The sequence below is a fragment of the Tiliqua scincoides genome, chromosome 7, assembly GCF_035046505.1.
Source record: "Tiliqua scincoides isolate rTilSci1 chromosome 7, rTilSci1.hap2, whole genome shotgun sequence".
Lineage (NCBI taxonomy): Eukaryota > Metazoa > Chordata > Lepidosauria > Squamata > Scincidae > Tiliqua > Tiliqua scincoides.
This window is the reverse complement of record NC_089827.1, coordinates 70,438,343-70,459,491: the sequence shown is the minus strand read 5'-3', so window position 1 is coordinate 70,459,491 and position 21,149 is coordinate 70,438,343. Positions and strand designations below refer to the sequence as shown.

Here is a 21,149-nt window from a genome sequence, read left to right as displayed (position 1 = left end):
ATGAGGAGGAAGACCTTGTTACACCAGCAAAGTACTACTTTAATTTCTTTGTTTCCCAGCCAAAATATCACCTGTTATTATGGAAAATTATGTTGTTAAATATTGTCTGAAATAGGTGACTATAGAGAAGATATTGCTAAATTTGCAAACAGTTGGTTGGTACAAACTCCAGATGATGCAAGTTGTGTAGCTGTTGCTTCTGATTTTTCTAGTCCTTGCTCCATTGACACAGAATCTTATGAGGTAAGCTGGTTAGTTGCTATTTCACATAGAAAATTTATTTGAATGCAAGATGCTAATTTGTCTGCCTGGTTTCCCATGTAGATGACAATTTGTTTCTAACTCCAAGAGTTCTTTAATTGAAATACGTACGATTAAACACAATAAATACATTGTGAAATACAGTTAAACACAAATAATTAAAAGAAGGCAAATATGTAAAAAGGATAATCTTGTGGTATCCATAAACATGTATATTTTTAGCAAGTTATATAATTACAGAATGAATACAAGGAGCTACTCGGATCTGTGCCAGCTAAATTGCTGGGGCAGATCTGAGCATCCCAGTGCACTGTCTCAGAATCCAGCAGCCTGGTCTCAGGTGGGGTGGGTGGGTTAGGGTCTGGCCTAAGTGCCAGAGGCTGGTTCCACACCCCTCCTGGGCCACCCACTGGTCTGCCCTCCCCTGCCCTAAAATGCCCCTGTTTTGTCCTGTCATTTTGCCCAGTCAACCTTGTAAGTAGGAGACAGTATTCACATACAATCAACAAGAAGTATAAAGATCTAGTAGTAAAAATTGTACTTTCTCAGTGTGGAATTATTAGGTCATAATGTGTCTCTAGACTGGCGAGAGAAATACTTGTATGCTTGTTCATTGTAACATATAACTACTAGTAATCAATTGTATTTTTCTGTGTACAGAACATCTACTTCAAGTGCCAAATACTCTTGCAGTTTCCTTTTCTCAGCTGCCACCAAAGCATAGATCCTTACCCCTATATTTCCAGCTGTATGAATGACCTTTGTAGGTAAGTAGAGTATAAGCTCTCTGGGACAGTTATGCCTGAACTGGGTCATTGATTCCTTGCCTTGTAAATGACTTTCTGTGTTCTTAACAATATAGAATAAATCAAAATGTTGCATTGCTAAGGCACATGTTGGCAACCTTCAGTCTCGAAAGACTATGGTATCGCAGCTGTGGTCTACCTGTAGGGCGCTTTCCTTGCGCGAGTTGTCTCATAGAATCAATACTTATATCCCCAGCTGAAAGAGGGTAATAGTAAGAATGGTGTGTATACTAAAAACTTTGTGATGCGTTTTCTTGGATCTTGTTAAGTTATAGTTATTTATGAAAGATCATTCTTACTGGGTGGTTAAATACAGGAAGTGTTGTTTGCCAAGTCATTCTTTCTGTAGAGATTAATTTAATTGGACTGGACAGGAAAGATAAAGAGATTCAACAAAAAGAACTTAATGGTGCTTGACAATAGTGACTTTATAACATCCGATATACTAGATGATAGAACTAAAATTAAAACTTCCAGAACATATTCTGAAAAACAAATCTTAAATCACAGTTTAAGAACTGTTGCTGTTGAATCCTGAAGGACTGTACAGTACTTTGCTATCAAATAAATCTGTATTAATTCACCCAGAATTTCTTTTTCAAGACACAACGTTTGATCCTTACGAAGATGTGACAACCCTGCAAAGATAGTTAAACGCTTCCTGACTTAACAGTGAAAGGCTTACAGAAAGGCTTTTTCTGTTTCAGAGAGGATGATGATGAAACATACTGCCGAGCAGTGACAGAATATGCTAGATCGTGCTCTCATGCAGGTCACCCAATTCGAGATTGGCGAGATGACTTTCCTGCATGTAGTAAGTTTGGTGAATGTTTTAATACTAGGTCAACAAAAGAGTGACTGCAGTAATGTTAATCAATGTTCAAAATGTTCGTTTGCCCACACCAATGCCATCTTTGGAGCATCTTTGAGAGCATTTGGAGTGACTCCCGAGTTGTTACGTTGATTTCTCAAGGAAATGCCACAGCCACTGCAAGTCTTTTTGGTTTTAATGGAATATTGAATCCCACAAATGTGTATTTCTGTATCTCCAGCTTTCCCATGATAGGAGAGAATCACAAGGGACTCGTTCTCAAATCTGGTTTTAAGAACTTGAAGAAAGCAAATGCTCAATTTCAGATATTGGTGATTAACATTGTTCCTTCATTATATTAATATTAATTTGTGTTAAAAATTGAATAAGGGTGCAATCCTAACTAACTTTCCAGCACTGTCATAGCTGTCCACTGCTCCCAATTGCAGGATGCAGCACATGTCCCATTGGCCAGTGGGGCATGTGCTGCATCCTGCAATTGGGGGTAGTCACAGAGGCATCCTCAAGATAAGGCAATGTTTGTTCCCTTACCTCAGAGTTCCATTGCCCTTATGTCAGTGCTGGAAAATTGGTTAGGATTGCGGCCTGAATTGTTTATGTGCATTATAGCATATTAACCAGAAATGCAAAGGAACTTATTAGGGTCTTGTTTGCCTTGTCATGTTTTAGCCGATAAGTGTGAAGATAGTTTTATCCACCGAGATTGTATTAGCTGCTGTCCACCAACCTGCACTTTTGAGAAGGATTGTCTTGGTAGTAACCTCCACTGTTTAGATGGATGCTACTGTCCAGATGGTAAGTAGCTTTCTTTTTAATACATGTTATTTGGGTAGTGCAAAATAGCTGGTAGTTCAAAATAGCTGATGCAGATGCGAGTAGTCCTATGGTGAGGCCTGGAATTTTCCTCGGGGGGGGAGGGACTAAATTCCTCTGAGGAGACCTCTGGTGGCCTCCCTGGCCTCACTGGATGCAGCAGTAGCCATTTTGGCACTGCTGCACCCAGCAGTGCCAGGCTGGATAGGATTGGGCTGCCTGTCACGAAAAGATACAATCTTCTATATATTGTGATCTCATGCCGTTTTTACAACCTAGGTCTCATACTGGACAATGGAACTTGTATTTCTGTGTCAGATTGCCCTTGTGTTTATCACGGGACAGCTTTCCCGGTGGGCTCAAAAATCGAACAAGAGTGCAGTGACTGGTATGTCAGTCTTCTGTGATCACAGTGACTTCTGTGATCACTCTGTCTTGTGTCTGTCTGCCTGTTCCGTCTATGTGTGTCTGATATTTGGTGGGCCGCTGTGAGATACAGGAAGCTGGACTAGATGGGCCTATGGCCTGATCTAGTGGGGCTGTTCTTATGTTCTTATATTAAAGCATTTGCCTGGTTGTATTTTGGGAAGAACGTCTAGTTTCTAATATCTGTTTTGATGTAGGAAACATTAAGCAGGTTACAATAATGTGTTTGCCCCCTAAACTTCCCTATAGTTAACATATTTTCTACTTTATTTGTTTAGTATATGTATTGGTGGCATTTGGAATTGCACTGAACATGATTGCCCAGGTAACTTTTTCCTGCTTAAAGATATATGTGTGTGTCTGAGTGGGTGCTGCAGTTTTCCTTGTTTATCAAAAAACTTAGTTTTTGCTATCTCAAGGTTTATTAATAGATTAAAAAACTAAAACCTTACTTATTTGAAATATCTGTTGAAAGCTATGAAAACAGTAAATGTGCTAAACTGAATTCTTATCATATGTAGCTTTGGCCGTAAAAACAGCCTAACTTAAAAACATGAGCCAATAATGAGTACCCACATGTCACTGTCTCATATGCAGGTTGCAAAATGGGGGGGGCAAGCATTTTCATTGATGGAAGGGGAGCAGGGCCAAGCTTATAGGTGGCAACAGCAGTATTGGTCCTCCACTGGCCATTTTCCATCACAAAATAGTCCTCTGAAGAACAGTACGTCAGCATGTAGTATCGTTTACAGGGACATTTTGGAAAAAATGGAAAAGTACTGAGCAGGTGCCATTTTTTTCTACAACCTGTCACAGAACAACGCTGCATGTGATCATAGCATGACTCAAAAAGGGTTATGGGAAATAAAAATGACAGCTGCCAACCAGTGCCCACAGGAAGAGCCCTTCTGCCAAAGATTCTACTTTGAGAACTTAAATCCAGGTTTACATCCAAATGAAGCATAGGTCAAGTATTTATGTGTCTTCAGAAGTTGATAGTTTTGGACTGGTGGCTATAGACAACGTGATACTTCATGGCAACTTACATCCACGTGCATGTAACCATGTAGCAGGGCATCTGTCATTAGCATCTAACCACGTTTGAAACAATACTTACGATGCATCTGATCAGAGGTCTAGAAACTCAGAGAGATGGTAAAATTGTCTGTACCGCATGGTCAGATGCTAAACTCCATAGGCTACATGTTCAACTTGTTAAATTTACAAGTTGTTTACTGCTTTTTTATTCTGTTTGGTTCTCAGCAATGCATTTTCTCTATTTCTCTGTCTTTAACTTAAGCTGAATGCTCAGTTGTTGGTGATTCCCATTTCACAACTTTTGATGGTCGCCATTATACCTTCCTTGGCGCTTGTCAGTACATTCTGGTGAAAGGCACTGGGAAAGACAAATTCACTATCACTTTGCAGAAAACTCCTTGTGGTCAGGTAAGGTCACACGTGAATTAAAAAGCTTCATGGTGATAAATAAATACCTACACAATCTATACAGTTAGCGTCAATAAATTAGTTAAGCAGGATTAGCAGGTAAAATGCCTCTTTTTCTGAATATGGAGCGTCTGACTGATCATAATTTAGAGTTCGTTTCAGCTGCAAGTGTTGCCTTTTGTAAAACCAATTGTGCCTTTTGCTGAGATTAAGTATACAGAGCTTTTCATTCATGCATGATTACACAAGCATCTCCATATTCGGTTACAGTCTGAGCAGGTGTCTTAGACAGATAAATGCTCTTGGTGACAGAGCTGAACAGGTCTGATATATTGCCAACCAGATAAAGAGGCATTTTGAAGCTGACTGAGATATTTATTTGATATTTTATAAGCTCTCTCATTTCGTAAAATAATAAATCTAAGAGCTCACAAGGATACTGAAATATTAATGGTTGGGAATTTTAGATTGTGGCTGGCTAAATTCATAAAACACTGAATTTCCTGAAGCATTACATTTTTCCCTCTCTCCATATATGAAATTATTTTCTGAGTTTAATTTTCAGAGAATATTTAATGTTTTACTTGGTCAAAGGAGTTGACCAAGCTTCACTCTGCCATAGCTTTTTCCTCCAGGAGGGACAATCCCATTGGCTGATTTTAACAACAATGGCAAGCATACAAGATTTGCACTATGTTTTTAATGTAATGTTTAGTTTGGCTGTTTCAAGAGAATTCTGCTCTGCACCAGTATGGTGTAGTGATAAGAGTGTCGGGACGAGGAGGCACAGGTTCAAATATAATTCAGTCATTAAACTCAAAGGGTAACCTTCAGCCAAATTCTTTTTCCTTATCTCTCAACTTATTTTATGAGTTGAGTGGTGGGGCAGATTTTGTAAGCCACCCTGAGCTTTTTGGAGGTCGGGCAGGTTTAAAAAAGGGCAGTAAATAAAGTTGCCATTTTTATACATGATAAAATGGAATGCAGTGTAATTGCACATTGGGGCAAAAAATCAAAACTTCACATATAGGCTAATGGGTTCTTCTGAGCTGTCTGTGACAGATCAGGAGAGAGATCTTGGGGTGGTGGTGGACAGGTCGATGAAAGTGTCGACCCAATGTGCGGCGGCAGTAAAGAAGGCCAATTCTATGCTTGGGATCATTAGAAAAGGTATTGAGAACAAAACGGCTAATATTATAATGCCGTTGTACAAATCTATGGTAAGGCCACACCTGGAGTATTGTGTCCAGTTCTGGTTGCCACATCTCAAAAAGGACATAGTGGAAATGGAAAAGGTTCAAAAGAGAGCAACTAAGATGATTATTGGGCTGGGTCACCTTCCTTATGAGAGAAGGCTACGGCGTTTGGGCCTCTTCAGCCTAGAAAAGAGATGCCTGAGGGGGGACATGATTGAGACATTCAAAATTATGCATGGGCAGGATAAAGTGGATAGAGAGATGCTCTTTACACTCTCACAAAACACCAGAACTAGGGGACATCCACTACAATTGAGTGTTGGGAGGGTTACAGACAAAAGAAAATATTTATTTACTCAGCATGTGGTTGGTCTGTGGAACTCCTTGCCACAGGATGTGGTGATTTCATCTGGCCTGGATGCCTTTAAAAGGGAATTGGACAAGTTTCTGGAGGAAAAATCCTTTATGGGTTACAAGCTGTGATGTGTATGTGCGACCTCCTGATTTTGGAAATGGGCTATGTCAGAATGCCAATGCAAGGGAGGGCACCAGGATGAGGTCTCTTGTTATCAGGTGTGCTCCCTGGGGCATTTGGTGGGAGCTCACTAGATGGACTAGATGGGCCTATTGGTCTGATCCAGTGGGGCTGTTCTCATGTTAAGTTTAATAAAAATATTCTCCATATCTTTCCTTCTTTTGGGAAACATCCTTGTCCCCCTCTAGAACCTTGATCATGCCTGCATTCAGTCTGTAACAATAGTTCTTGAAGATGACATAAACAAGCAAGTGACTCTGAACCGGGGAGGTGAAATTCAATTTGGTTTTTCCAATCAAGGTTTTAACCTAATTGGTAAGATACTTATATACTATATTTTCCATTGAGATCCATGTTTGTTTATTTTTATTTAAAGTATTTATAGGCTGCTTTTCCAGACACTCAAAGTGGTGTACAGCACCACAACACAATAAGATATTCTTCCCTTTGTGTTCCTAAATGTTTTTTAATATATTAAAAATACTTCCCAAGCTCTTTCTGCGAAAACATGTTCTTTCTCAAAGCAAACAGTTTTTGATTATGTTTTCATGCAAGGCATCTTATGATAGTTTATGGATGGAAGAGCTGAGCAATAGTTTAATCCATTTTTGCCCAGGCTACAGGTGTATATATTTGGTCCCTTTTGCATATATGCAAAGTTGGGCATTAAATAACTGAAGGTACTGAATGATTAAGACATGAATTTAGCTCCTCTTATGAACTGAATTGGGTAGTTGGCTCGTGTATCTGAAGTTCTGTACACAAAAGTAAAAACGCACGAAATTACCTAAGTTTTATAGGCGACTCTTGTTTCAGGTAATTGGTATATCATGCTTTCAGCATTGAATGATTATTGTACAGATTTCACTCATCATGTGAACTGAATTACATAGTTTGCCCACATCTGTGGAGTTCAGTCCTTGAAACCAAAAATGCATGAAATGGAGCACGTTTTATAGGTATTTCTTGTCACAGTTAATTGATATATTCTGCTTTGGGCATATCTTGTCAAGAAAGGTGAAACAGTTAAAATATCTTTCACTCTGGTATATGGTACTGTATATATAAATTAGCTCCAAGAGAATGTTCTGTATAAAGTGTCTGTCAGTTAAGGCTGGATTAAACCATAGAACCCTCTGGACAACTTCTCACAAGCCCACCCCAATTTTTCTACTTTTTAGGAGACTCCAAAAGGAGAGTTTGGGGAATGGCCATTCTCAATTCTGTGTTCAGAATAAATGGGATAAGGACTGTAAAATTATATACCTATCAAAATAGTGTTGTCTTCTTTTTTAAATGTAATCCTATGCATGTTGAATGATAAAATATATGGGCCAAAGTCTGAATTTTGAAGATTTTGGTGTGTGAAAATCTCACTAAATTTTCAATAAGACTAGATGAGAATATGAACACAGAATTGCAATTCTCTGCATATATGTTAAATAATAATTAATAATTAATAAAGAGATACCATCTTAAAACAGAGAGCTCTTAAATTTCATTTTGAGATTTTTTTTTCTCCTATTATGTGTAGGTTATGTTGAAGTGCAGAACCTGTCGTCATTGTTTGTGCAGCTGAAAACTAACTTTGGCTTAAAAATTCAGTTTGCGAAAGATGGGGAGAGAGTATATATTCAACTAAGTCCTGATTGGAAGGGAAGAACCTTAGGATTATGTGGAACCTATAATGGAAATTTGAGAGATGATTTTCTGTAAGTTTGTTTTTTACTTCAGTCATTTATAGTGCAATCCTAAGTATGTTAGTATGTTGACTCAGAAGTAAGTCCCACTGAGTTCAGTGAGATTTAGGACCCAATTGTAAGGGACCGCGGTGCTGACGCTAGATGTCACAAATGAGCCATAAGCCATGTCTGCAGCACCTAGGGAGTAGGGCTGCCACTGAGTGTAGATGCCATGGGAACACCTGGGGGTAAGTCGTATCGCAGGTGGGGCAGGAGTAGTGACTGGCCTGGGAGGGGGTGGGGCTGGCAGAGCCCCACTCTACCAGATTCCATCCTCTGTGTTAGGTTGCAAAGTAACTAGTTCAGACTTGAGTAGCCCCATTGCAGGGCCTGCACCCTTACTTGGGGGAAGGGGACAAATGTTGCCACAGGGTCTAGCTACTTTTCAGAAGAGATCTTCTTGATTTTGAGAACTGATGGGTGCTGACACCAGCTTCGCAACCCTTTTTGTAGATTTATTTACTTATTTAAATGAATGAATGAATGAATGAATGAATGAATGAATGAATGAATGAATGAATGAATGATGGATATCACACCTTTCCCTCTGAATGAACAAAGCTAGAGATTAGTTTCCACATCTTCAGTTTAGCATGAGCCAGTAGCAAGCCTTCTCCCATGCATGGATCCCTAGAAGTTGCAGGAGTAAATGTGCTTTAGGTGATGGGATATTTTTCCTCTTGGGCAGACTGATTCTTTTGCTTCATCACTATTTTTTCCCCCCTTAGTTCTCCAGCAGGAATGATTGAAGGAACTCCCCAGCTTCACGCCAACGCATGGAAGGTGTCCTCAGCATGTCATGTGCCTGTCAACGTCCCTGTGGTTGATCCTTGTAACGTTAACCAACAAAATGGTGCAGTTTTATTTAGGGTTTTTTCCACATATAATCGCATTATTAAATCACAGCCCTTGTTCTGGTGTCCCAGCTTTGTTCTTGCTTATAGATGAGCTGGGGATTTTAATTTCATCTTTTCTCTAGAGTTAGAATAATAATTTTGATGAAGGTCTCTCCTGTTTGTTGTTTGTCTCCATTTATTTCAATGACCATTAAAAACTCTTAACTGGGGTGTCAAACAAGGCCCACAGGTTGGATGCAGCCCCTGGAAGCTCTTTTATCCAGTCCTGGGGTTATCCCAGCACCACTTTCAGCTGCTTTCAGTGCTGAGCTGTGCTGAGGTGTCGCTGCTGACAGGGCTGCCTGCATGATAATTGGGCTCTTCCATATCTTGGAAATATGATCAAGATATGCATATTTTCTCTTCTATCATTTGCAGCTCCTTAGTGAAAAAATGTGCTTATTTCTGGTCATGACCTGCTTAATGACATCATTTCCTGCTTAATGATATAACTTCCAATACTCAGCAAGCATAATGAAAGCTGTTTGGCCCTCTGTATTAAACACCCCACTCTTAACTTTCTGTGGATTGTGCCTGAGGACAGTGGAATGAGGACTGTGCTCCACATTTGCATACATTACAATCCCCTGTATCCATGGATTCAATATCTGCATATCGGGTCCACGGGGCACCCCTCATGCATACCCCCTTCAGAGGGCTTCCTGGGGCCTCCTAATGCCTTATAAGGCATTAAAAAGTCACTTCCGGTTTGTTCGTGAAACTGCAAGTTGCATTTTTTTCAACCTTAAGGCTCAATCTGATCCCAGCAGAGGCCGCAGACAGAGCTCGGATCTGGAGGGTGGCGGGGGCAGGTGTTCATCCTTATCTGTGGTTTCAGGTAGCTGCAGGAGGGGGGGGAGTTGTTCCGGAACTGAACCCCTGCGGATACAGGGGTATGCCTGTATATTTTAACCTGACTGTCATTTTGGAGTGGTGTGTGTTGTCATTCTTTGCAGCCCACTTTTGTCCAGTGCTTTATTACTATTCGTTTTGCTGTAAGCCCATTGTTGCTTTTCCTTAGTTGGTTATGCATCCCAGTGTGATCTCATCAATCAAGAACTCTTTGCTCCGTGCCATGTCTACATCAGTCCAGGATTATACTACCAGCTGTGCCGTTTTGATGCTTGCAAATGTGGGAGCAGCTGTTTGTGCAATGCCCTTGCACACTATGCATACGTGTGCAGCAAGCATGGAATCACTATTGACTTCAGATCTCATGTCTCATATTGTGGTAAGTTGCTGAAAATGTGTAAAACATAAATAGTTTTCAGAAAACTGTCAAATGTATTCAGTGGCGCAGCTAGAGGGGGTGCAAAGCACTAAATTTTGCAGAGAGCCTCACTGTGGTGTGCAAGCAGCCTCTCACCTTTGGAGCTATTCTGGACAGGGGAGAAAAACAGAGGAGTAAGCTGCCCCCCACTGCATTTGGCTTCTCCCCTCTTTTTTATTTTCTGCTGTGTAAGTATTGCATGCTTTGGCTTCCACACAGTAACATTTTAAAAAATGTTTTGCTCCCCTTGCCTGGAATGACTCTGAAGGAGAGGAGGAGGGTCCGCTTGCACACAGCGGTAAGGCTCCCTGCAAAACTTAGTGCTTTGCACCCCCTCTAGCTATTCCACTGACTGTATTATGCAGTCTGCAGAACAGAATCTCAGGTTTTGCTTGTTTCAATAACCCCTGTGCTGAACAAGAAACAGCACTCGTCTGTTTTTTATTGTCTGAAAGGGAAGAACACGGCAGTGATGTGGGGAGGGCAGATTGGGTCTGGGAGGTGGTGTGTTCACTGGTGGCAGTGCATGCCAAATCTTGACCCCCCCCTTTCCTGGGCCTGATCCACTTTCCTGGGTCAATATGGACTTGTACCAGTGATCAAGCTGGCGCAGGTCCAAGTTGACCCATGGCGGCTGCTGGGGGTTACCCTGGGGCAAGGGCAATAATGTTCACGAATATGGACATTATTAGTACAGGACATTATTAGTACGTTACAGTCAGTATTGGGCTGTAACATAAATATTTAGTTCTTCACTATCTCAGGGCATAACCACAGGTGAGGATGGCAAGATCCAACCTGGATCCTGTCAATTCTCTACAAAGTTGGCAGTGCACATTATGGGTGGGCAGGGGGGCAGAAATGGTCCCATTCTCCCACCTGTGCTTTACCACCCAAACAGCATTCTTAGGCCTAAGCCTTTTCTCCTAGCGTGGGTGTCTTCCAGTCTCTGTCTCCCTTTGGGAGGAAAATAGGTTGGAACAGTGGTTTCAGGAGCGAGAGGCTAGAAAAGAACAACAACAACAACAACAGTATTTATATACCGCTTTTCAACAAAAAGTTCACAAAGCGGTTTACAGAGAAAATCAAATATCTAATGGCTCCCTGTCCCAAAAGGTCTCACAATCTAAAAAAGATGCAACACCAGCAGACAGCCACTAGAAAAGACACTGCTGGGTTGAGGTGAGCCAGTTACTCTCCCCCTGCTAAATAAAAGAGGAGCACCCACTTGAAAAAGTGCCTCTTTTAGTTAGCAGGGGTCTAATTCATTGTCAAAGAATTCATTGTCTCCTGCCTTCCGTGTTTTGCTTTAAATTGCTTCTCAATCCTCTGTATATTAAAAATTTCACACACTGAGTATTTTACTATCATGTATAGTTTGGCACTTACTTATTAAAAATATATTGAGTAATGGTTTGGAAGAATTTTAACACAAACGCTTTCTAAAGGAAATAATTCTCAGCTGCAGATATTAAGTTACCCTATTAATGAGAATTAGCATGAATTTTAGTTGAGAGATCACAGGGGAAACTTGTGCTTTGTTGAATGGTGGGGCCCCTGTATCCATGGATCTGGTATCCGTGGTTTCAATTATCCGTGGATCCGGAGAACATCCCCCCCTCCCCCGCGTGTCTGTTAACGTGTTGTAAAGTATTACTGGGGTGAAAATCTGCTTGTTTATACAGGTTGCTATGAGTCTACAGGCTTATATCACCTTGCAGGCTGTCTCACAGCAGCTGGAATGCTTGAAAAAACTCAGAGGTTAACACAAAGTTGTAACTTTGCTTCCAGATGACCCTGTTGGGGATTTTTTTACAGATGTTCTGGCTGCTGAGAGACAGCCCGCAAAGTGATATAAGCCTATAGACTTACAGGGTTCAGCAGATTTTCACCTTGGTTAGGCTTTAAAGCACATTTATGGGCACACTGGGAGTTCCGTGTATCTATGGTTTCTGTATCCACAGGGGGCACATGGAACGGATCCCCTGAAGATACGGGGGCATGTCCGTACTGCATTTTGCAATCTAGTCCTGTGTTTTTTTTCTGACATGTGAATAATACATTGTTTCTCCATAGTTTTAATGTGCAAAAGTGGGATGCTGTACCACCAATGCTCATCTTTCTGTGAGCGCTCCTGTTCTTCCCTTTCGTTTTTGGACATCTGTGATGGTGATTGTGCTGAAGGATGTAATTGCCCTGATGGAAAGTACTTTGAAGAATCTATCAGTTTCTGTGTGCCAATGTAAGCTAAAATTGACTTTTTTTTCCCCACATGTTCCAAGCTAGTGTTGCAAAATATTTTTCCTGCTTTTTCCAACTTGATGTAAAAATCACAGAGCTGGAATGAACCCCCTGATACAAATTAGGACCATCTTCCTATCAGTTTTCCCTGGATTGACTGATGTAATCTGAACTGCAGTGTGTTATAACCAGAGAGCAATGAAGCACACTACAATACATAGTAGATAGAGCAATAGTTTTATTGGCTTTTTATGGAACTTTGGCTGCAATCCTAACCACGCTTTTCTAAGAGTAAACCCCATTGAACAAAATAGGACTTACTTCTGAGTAGACCTGGTTAGGATTGTGCCCCAAGTAAGCCAACTTGGGCATTTGCCTTAAAGCAACAACTTTCAGCCACTGTGCCGTGGCACACTGGTGTGCGACGGATGGTCCACATGCACGCCATGGGACTTGGGGAGGGTGATTGGGGAATTTGAGTCCCCTACCAGTAGCATGGTGTGCTTTTCAAGGACAAAAAAACTGATGGTGTGCCTTGACAATTTTAGCCCCTTGTCAGTATATCGTGAGATGAAAAAGGTTGAAAATTGCTGCCTTAAAGGGAATGTCTGGATATAAATTTTTAAATAAATGAATTACCCAGATTACCCAAGCCAGTGGGTCAAATAGCATGATGCCCCAGAAAGCAACTTACCTACCACCAAGTCATGAATGTGACCTGTGGTTACAAATATGGTGACTTCCCAAGGAAAAATTTCTTAGCATCCTGTGGCACCCTCTGAATGGGCAGTGCCTCTGCTGCAAGTACTGAGATTTCAGGGGGTCAGCTCAGCAAGGTGGGTGATGGGTGTGGACCCAGTGCCCTACCTGGCCGATGTGCCTTCCATTGCCTGATGGCAGGACCAGTCCCTTTCTCTCTGAAGATTCTTTCTGTTACTAAAGGCTTTCAGTGTCTGAATTCAGAAGTTTTGTTTTGCCAGGTCTAGCTGCCGATGTTATTATAAAGGCAGAAGTTTTCAGCCTGGAGAAATACTGCCCACACCATCAGGCTCATGGTAAGTTCCTGTATTAAGAGTTTTACCTGTTAATTATTGTATTATCCAGCGCGCTCTCTTAGGTCATCTAAGGCAGGGGTGCTCAATAGGTGGATCGCGATCTACCGGTAGATCGCGAGGCAAAATGAGTAGATCGTGGAGTGCCGACCCCCCCCTTCAGGTGCCTCTGGGAGGAAATGCCGGGAGTAAGCCCCATTGTACTCAATGGGGCTTACTCCCAGGTAAGTGTGGCTAGGATTGCAGCCTCACAGCCTAATCCTAGGCATGTCTAGTCAGGAGTAAATCCTGTTATACTCAGTGGGGCTCAAGGTACACCAACATACATTGTACACATAAATGTTATATGTTATGATGGCGCGAACATTATAAAAAAAACTCTGGTAGATCTCCGTGCCTTGCTGGGTTTCAAAGTAGCTCTCGAGCCAAAAAGTGTGAGCACCCCTGATCTAAGGGAACTTTTCAAGTGCCGCTTTTATTCCAAGTTAAAGGGATGGTAGCATGAGGGTGAGCCTTCTCTTTAGTGGCACCACAACTATGGAATTCCCTACTGGGGTGTTAAGAACTACTCCTTCATAGCTTTTTGGTGAGGGCTCAAAACGTTTCCGTCTTGCGAGTGTGTGATGTGTCATCTCTCTGCCCCTGTGCCCTTATTTTGTTTTTATTTATTGCCCTTATTTTGTTTTTATTTATTGTGGTTTATATTGCAGTGTTTGTGTTTTCGTTACTTTGTTTTTCTTTAAAACTGTAAGCCGTTTTGGGCATCAGCGCCGGCAGAGGAAAAGCGGGATATAAATCTTTTAGGCCCAAATCCTAACCCACTTTCGAGCACTGGCATAGCTGTGCCAATGGACATGTGCTGCATCCTGCATTTGGGGGGCACTCACAGAGGCCTCCTCAAAGTAAGAGAATGTTTGTTTCCTTACATAGGAGCTGCATTGCCCTTACGTTGGTACTGGAAAGTGGGTTAGGATTGTGACCTTAATTAATTAATTAACAAACAAATCTGCTATGAAACTGTAGCATGATTCCTGTCCCTAAAATGCATTGTATTTGTGGTGGCTGTATTATTTAAATATATAAAGTTGTATCTTAAGTTGAGTTAGTCATGATTAAGTCCATTGAAATCCATGTGATCTAATCATGACTGCCTTCCTTAGTCAAGACTAACTCAACTTAGGGGACAATCACATTTATGTTTCAAAAATGTCTATATATGATGAACACTACTTATTGTTTTACTATTTGACAGGGGTGTTTAAAACACACACATGCATAATTTTTATAATGTGTTAAATTTTATGTTCACTGACTAGCCAGTGTCTGAATGGAACGATGAGGTGTTCTGAAGATGCTGCAACTCCTGCAGGTAATTCTTTGTTAGTCTATAAGATCAGTTTTCATGTGTCTTTTGGTCAAATGTCCTGTTGTAGATACAGGTGCTACAAATTTTAAGGAGTGGTGTTGGAGGTGAACCTGGGTTCATATCCCTGCTTAACCATGAATTTGCTAGGTGACTTTTTGGTAAGTCATTCTCTCACAGCCTCATTCTCACTTCTCAGATGGAGAAATCCAATAAATATCATTAGATTTTGTTTAATAAAATCATAGTTTGGCACTAGGAAAAAGGGGCTTTATATTCACAAATTAGGTGATATACTAGTCTGACGTGCTGAAATATTAGTTTGTACTCAGGACCAATAAAACTCTGGTCAGTTGTTTTTTGGCCTTACCAAAATCCTTGGACTTGCTCCAGATCCTCTAACCCTTAAGATTTAGAATTTGGGGCTAAATCACATGTTACTGAAAATACATAATGTGATTCCCCCCCACCCCCCAAACAGTGTGCTGGAGGTGACCCCAAACGGCATAAAACCTTGAATGGAGAAATAGGGGTGCTTTGGCCATTTCCAAAAAAATGTGCACATTTATTTGAGCTCATCTTTCTATTGGATTTCAATTGAAGGTTTTCCCCCCAATTAAAATATCATGCGGGGGGGGGGGAGCTGTAATCATGGTGGGAACCATGGTAGGGGCAAAGCACTAAAGCCCCCCCCCCCACCGCGGTCACAGTTTTATGCCATTTTGGGTCCCCTCCAGCAAGCTATTTAGGGAACAAAGCATCCCATTACATATTCCTAGTAACATCTAGTTTGTCCTGTAATCATGTTTATTCAGTTATTATAAGCAATTTATAAATAGAACGCCATTATATTTAATGAAAATATTGACTCTCAGACTCTGTACAGATGTTGTACTTTTCACATACGTTGATTTCCTGGAGGTAACTACCAGTGTCAGACAAACACGAAACTTATGTTATTACTTTCAGAAACATTGCAAGGTAGAATTTATGTTATGCCAGCATTACTACCACAAATAATGTTGCAGTTTCCAATAGACTGAGCTGGCTGATGAAATCAAAGAAAGATCCACCAGCAATTCCAGATTTTAAATAAATTAATGCCTGTAATGATCACATGAAAAATGTAAGATAGCCTAGATCACAGAAATGGTTTTCGATCCATGTTGAAATTAGTATTGTGTTAAAAATAAAGGTATCAAATGTCAGTTTAGAATAAAAGCGTAGGTATCTTTAGAAATAGCAGTTCTAAATGCTTTCAGACTGTACTAATCCATATAGGTACTAAAACTACTGAAGGATTTTAACCATTTAAAGTATAAATGAAGTATTATGCTGCAACTTATCTATTATATATTGTTGAAAGATTATGGCATGAGCTAGTATAGTTAAGCACTTTTAAGTGCTATTGATCTCAAGAAACAGTTAAGCACATGCTGATTTCATGTAGTTTGCATTTCATCTTTGAAGTTCACGCATGTCCTGAAGGAAAGATCTACTATGACTGCCGGTCTCATGTGCCTGGCTTGCTGTCTGCTGGAGCAAACTGTGAATTATCTTGTGCCAAACTTGCCATGAACTTTACCTGCGCACCATCGCCACCATGTGTGAGTGGTTGCATCTGTCCCTCAGGGTAAGCATCTGCCTACCTCTAAAGCAGTGATTTCTAAATTCATGCGGCACCCTTTGCACTCACAGGAACACCACGTGGTCTCTTCTTTCCAGCTTGCTGGACTGAGATAATGCAAAATCCTGCACAATCTTAGCCTGGGGAGCCAGGAAGAGGGCACACAACATCACGTGTGTGTGCCATGACGTGCACAGTTTGGGAACCACTGTTCCAAAGTATCCCTCCTTCCAATGCTGCAATTCGTCCTCCCTGCCCCCACTTCCTGTGGCTGCTTTTAAAGAAATGAAAAGGGATGAAGATATCCAATGTCTCATCAGGCCTAATGCGCTATCTGTAGCAATATTAATAAAGTGGTTTTGAGTCCGTGGACCCACTTGAAGACATAACACATGGGAAGGGGGTTGCTACCATTTTAGAGATCCTGTGACCTTACAAAAGATGACTCTCATTTCGTCAACTCCAAAACCTGGCAGGTAGCAAAGGTCTCCAAATATATGTTCTGCTGCCAAGGAGTACTCTTTGATGGCAAAGAGTACATGCTTGTGTTAGCACTTAGCTAATATAATTGTACCATCTTATCATCCTCATGAAACAAGGGTGGAACTGAGATGAGGTACATGATGTCTCTGCATTTTGTTGGGTAAGTTGGATGGGACAATTATTAAAGATCCTTAAATTGATATCATTGGTAGACAAGATTAAACCTTTTATTCTGTTCAATCAGTTGCTGGCAGGTGCTCAACTAAACTCTACTATTGCTTGAACGTTTATGTGAATTATAATTATATGAATTATAATTACAAATTAATGTGGATAGTTCCTTGTTTTAAATTATTTAAATTAGCTGCCCAAGTTACTGACATCCAAATTCCAGATGGCTATGTTGGAGCTTTTGTGCTGGAGGTCATTTGGCGGTGCTCCTGTGCAGGCACAATAATGCTTGGCTGGGAAGAAGTGGGTGTTCCGACTTAAGCATGTCTCAACTCAAGTACAGACCCCTGGGACCTAACCTGTACTTGAGTAGGGAACTTAAGTGTATTTTTATTGTTATTTTGAAGGATGGCAGAACACAAAGGAAAATGCTATGTTCCTGACAGTTGTCCATGTACCTGGAAAGATTGGGAATATATGTCAGGAGAAGTGATAGCTACCCCTTGTTATACATGGTGAGTGATTTTTCTGATAGTGCCTAGGTGTCAGTTTTTAACAATAGAATCAATTTTAGTATTAGGTGTAACTTTATGTGATCGCATCTGCCTTCTTTGATTCCTGTAGAATGGTCAATGCGTCTGAAAGAAGTTAATTCAAGAAATAAATTAATGAGAGAACAATGAAAGTAGTTTTCAAATGGAACAGCATTAAAGAATACTGCAAGACCTGTAATAAATCTGCCTTTCCCAAGGCTATAACTTGATTTCTGGAGTTGCAGACACCACTTTGAATGAAGCTCTTCATGGAGCTGAAGGATCATTTGGTCACAAAGTCTCTTTGCTCCTGATATGCAATAAATGTCTCTCTCTCGAGGGGTTGTGTAACAGTAAACCACACAGTATACAATGTGATTTAAACCTTGTAAAGCTAGATAGTGGTACAGTTACACTTTTTCAAGTGCATTTAAGTCTGTTGGGTTGGAATGTGCCGTGCATAGGGTTTTTTGTAATACTTGGCCATCAAAATTTATATGTTTGTACTTATTGCTTTTGTTACCCTATTTTTTGCCCAAAAGGGCTCACAGAGTAGATTACAATCAAAGTGAAATCAATAAAAATAATAACCATTCAAACACTTAAAACATTAAATTCTGATTAGCTAGTATAGCATGGTAGCAAAGAGACAGAACTGCAAACCAGGAATCTCCCAGTTTGAGTCTCATTATGTGGCTATACACAAACTGGTCCCCCTGAGTCTCAGATCTCCAGGGTTTAAAAATGCTTACTTAGCCTACAGGATTATTGTAAGGGCAACATCAAGATGACACAAGTGAAAAACTCTGCATGTTCAGAAGGCAGTATATAAATGTCATGTGCTTTTTAATTGTTAAAAGTATAGCAAAGCATATTTCCAGTGAAAACCTAGATCTAAAAAGCCTTTGAAAATGAACAGGTTTTCACCTGCCACTAGAAAGAGACCCAGGCTCATGCCCAATTGAACCTCCTTAGGGAGTGATTTCCAAAGACAGGATGCCACAACCAAAAAGGTCCCATATTTTAAAGTATATAAATCTGCTCCCATTATGTATATTAAAATTCCTGTGTGACTGGAGAAGGGTAATATTTTTATTGATACTACCAATTGTTCCAAAATTATTAGTGTCCCATTTACACTCTTTTGTCATGCTTTCTGATCCTGGTTACCAGGAACAATCCAGATAACAATTGCAATGATGTAAATAGTCTCTTTAAACAGTGTTTTGTGGTAAGGGAGTTTGCATCTTCTTTCTCAATTTACAAATAGATATCCAAGCAAAAGTACTTGAATATTTTTCTTTACTTCACAGTGTTTGTCGACGTGGGACATTTAGTTGCACTTACTTTCCATGTCCTGCTGTTTGTACAGTGTATGGAGATCGGCATTATTATACTTTTGATGGCCTAGAGTATGATTATGTCAGTGACTGCCAGGTTTATTTGGTAAAGGTAAGAGAATAGTTTTCGCACTTAATCAGTTTTGCTTATTGAAGTGACGATGATTGTTGGCAATTTGGTACAAGGCCAAACCAGGCCACATTTTCCCTTTCTTAAACTGGTTAGGGAGAAGAAGAAAACAAAGGAGACAGTGAAAAATTTTGTCTACTGGGTATTCTTGTTCAAGAAGATTTGCTTCTATACTTGGGAAGAAAAAGGCATCAAAGTATGACAGCCACATTAACTTGCTTGTGTGTGTAAATCAGGGATTGGCAACCTTTTTCTTTAAAGGGGCCAGACATTTGGCCATGATGTCATTATATCACCTCCAAACTTCTGGGTCACCGAGCACCCAGAAGTGGCCCACACGGAGCTCAGTTTGCCTCCCGCCCAGTTTGCCAAGTGCCAGACAGGGAATGGCAAAGTTCCCAGACAGGTGACTCTGCCATTGCCTGTTTGATGTGCAGCAAACTGAGTAGGAGCTGAAAACTGCCAAGCTCTGCTTGGGCCAGACTTCAGCTGGTGGGTTGGATGACTTTGGCTGACAGGTGGAATCTGGCCTGTGGGCCATAAGTTGCTGACATTGGTGTAACTGATTGTAGATTTGATAAAGATTTATGTATGACAGAGTAAAATCTAATAGTCTCTTCTTATTCCTTTTGGTTGCAGCCAGAATGTTTTTGTTTGCATGTATACCTGCATGTACGGGGGGGGGGGGGAAGATTTACTGTCCTGCCTTAACAATCTCAAAAGGATACTCAAGAGGGCTTACAATCTAAAAGAAAATCAATCAACATAAAAAGCAGTTAAAATAAAAATAACCTAGTAAAGAAAGTGCAACAAAAACTTAACCAAAGTGCAATTGGAATAAGAGTCTTGAAATGCCAGCAAAGCAGGAGCCATTTTTATCTCCAGTGGGAGGGTACTCTGGAGAACAGATGCCATGGCAGAGAAGGCTTTGTAATGGGTAACCAGCAACTGCACCTCCATAGGTGGCAGAACCTACAATAAAGCCTCCTAAGATGTCCTTGCAGGATGGGTAGATTCATGTAGGGATTATGGTCCTTTGAGTATCTAGGTCCCAAACTATAAAGGTCTTCATAGCTCATCACTAGTGCTTGGAATTGTGCTCCGAAACATACAGGTAATCAGTGGAGATGACACAGCAGGGGTGTGACAAAGTCATAACCTGTGGCTCCAGTCAGCAGTTTTGTACTAACTGCAGTTTCTGAACAGCCATCATAGGCAGCCCCCCATAGATGTGTTACAGTAGTCCAGTTTTGTTATCGTTAATGCAAGACAAATCAAGATACATCTTGTGATTCTGAACTATTTTCTTCTGATTCTGATTTTAGTCTGTTCTTATAAAAAAAATAGAGGTTTGTTGTTTTATCTTTCTTGTGTATCCTATGAAGCTCTTGTAACTTAGGATGTGAACTCACTATAAACCTAAACTAGTTTTAAACCGCAATAGCTTTCAAGGAATCTTGGCAATTGTACCTTCCAAATGATTCATTCTTTAGGAGAGCTGAGAATTTTGTAACGGAGATAGTTAACACCTGCACAAAGTAATACTTCCTGAAAATCAGTGGATGGGTGTCTTAAGCCAGTGATTTTTAACCTTTTTCAACTCATGGCACACTGAGAAACCACTAAAATTTTCAAGGCACACCTCACTCCTGTCAAGGGCTCATATCCCCCAATGGCTCTACTTATAAGTGACCCTCCCCCAAACTCCCACGGCACACCTGTAGACCATTCGCGGTACACCAGTGTGCCACAGCACACTGGTTGGAAACTGCTGCCCTAAGCACTAAACTGTTGTAGGTCTGTGATGCAGACTTATCTGTAGTTTATATGCCTCTGTATTTTGAAGATACGAAGATTCATCTCGTAAAAAGATGAATTTGAATTATTTCCTATCTTGACTAGATATATGCATTACATGCATATTAGCACAGTCCCTGTCATGTGCCACAATATTTCATATGAAGCTATTTATTCTGCCAGGGCATT

The 21,149-nt window shown here is 40.7% G+C and overlaps 1 protein-coding gene across 1 annotated transcript in view; it reads left to right on the top strand.

Annotated features, from left to right (window-relative positions):
- The window catches only part of OTOGL (otogelin like), a 90,889-nt gene that overhangs the window by 11,153 nt on the left and 58,587 nt on the right, over positions 1-21,149 (top strand). Inside the window, 17 exon segments of the mRNA XM_066634501.1 lie at positions 116-243; positions 922-1,028; positions 1,775-1,881; positions 2,569-2,694; positions 2,992-3,100; positions 3,417-3,463; positions 4,439-4,584; positions 6,504-6,630; positions 7,850-8,027; positions 8,786-8,910; positions 9,975-10,184; positions 12,300-12,465; positions 13,445-13,519; positions 14,833-14,885; positions 16,350-16,512; positions 17,568-17,675; positions 19,007-19,145. Of these exon segments, the coding sequence (XP_066490598.1) occupies positions 116-243; positions 922-1,028; positions 1,775-1,881; positions 2,569-2,694; positions 2,992-3,100; positions 3,417-3,463; positions 4,439-4,584; positions 6,504-6,630; positions 7,850-8,027; positions 8,786-8,910; positions 9,975-10,184; positions 12,300-12,465; positions 13,445-13,519; positions 14,833-14,885; positions 16,350-16,512; positions 17,568-17,675; positions 19,007-19,145 (2,114 nt within the window).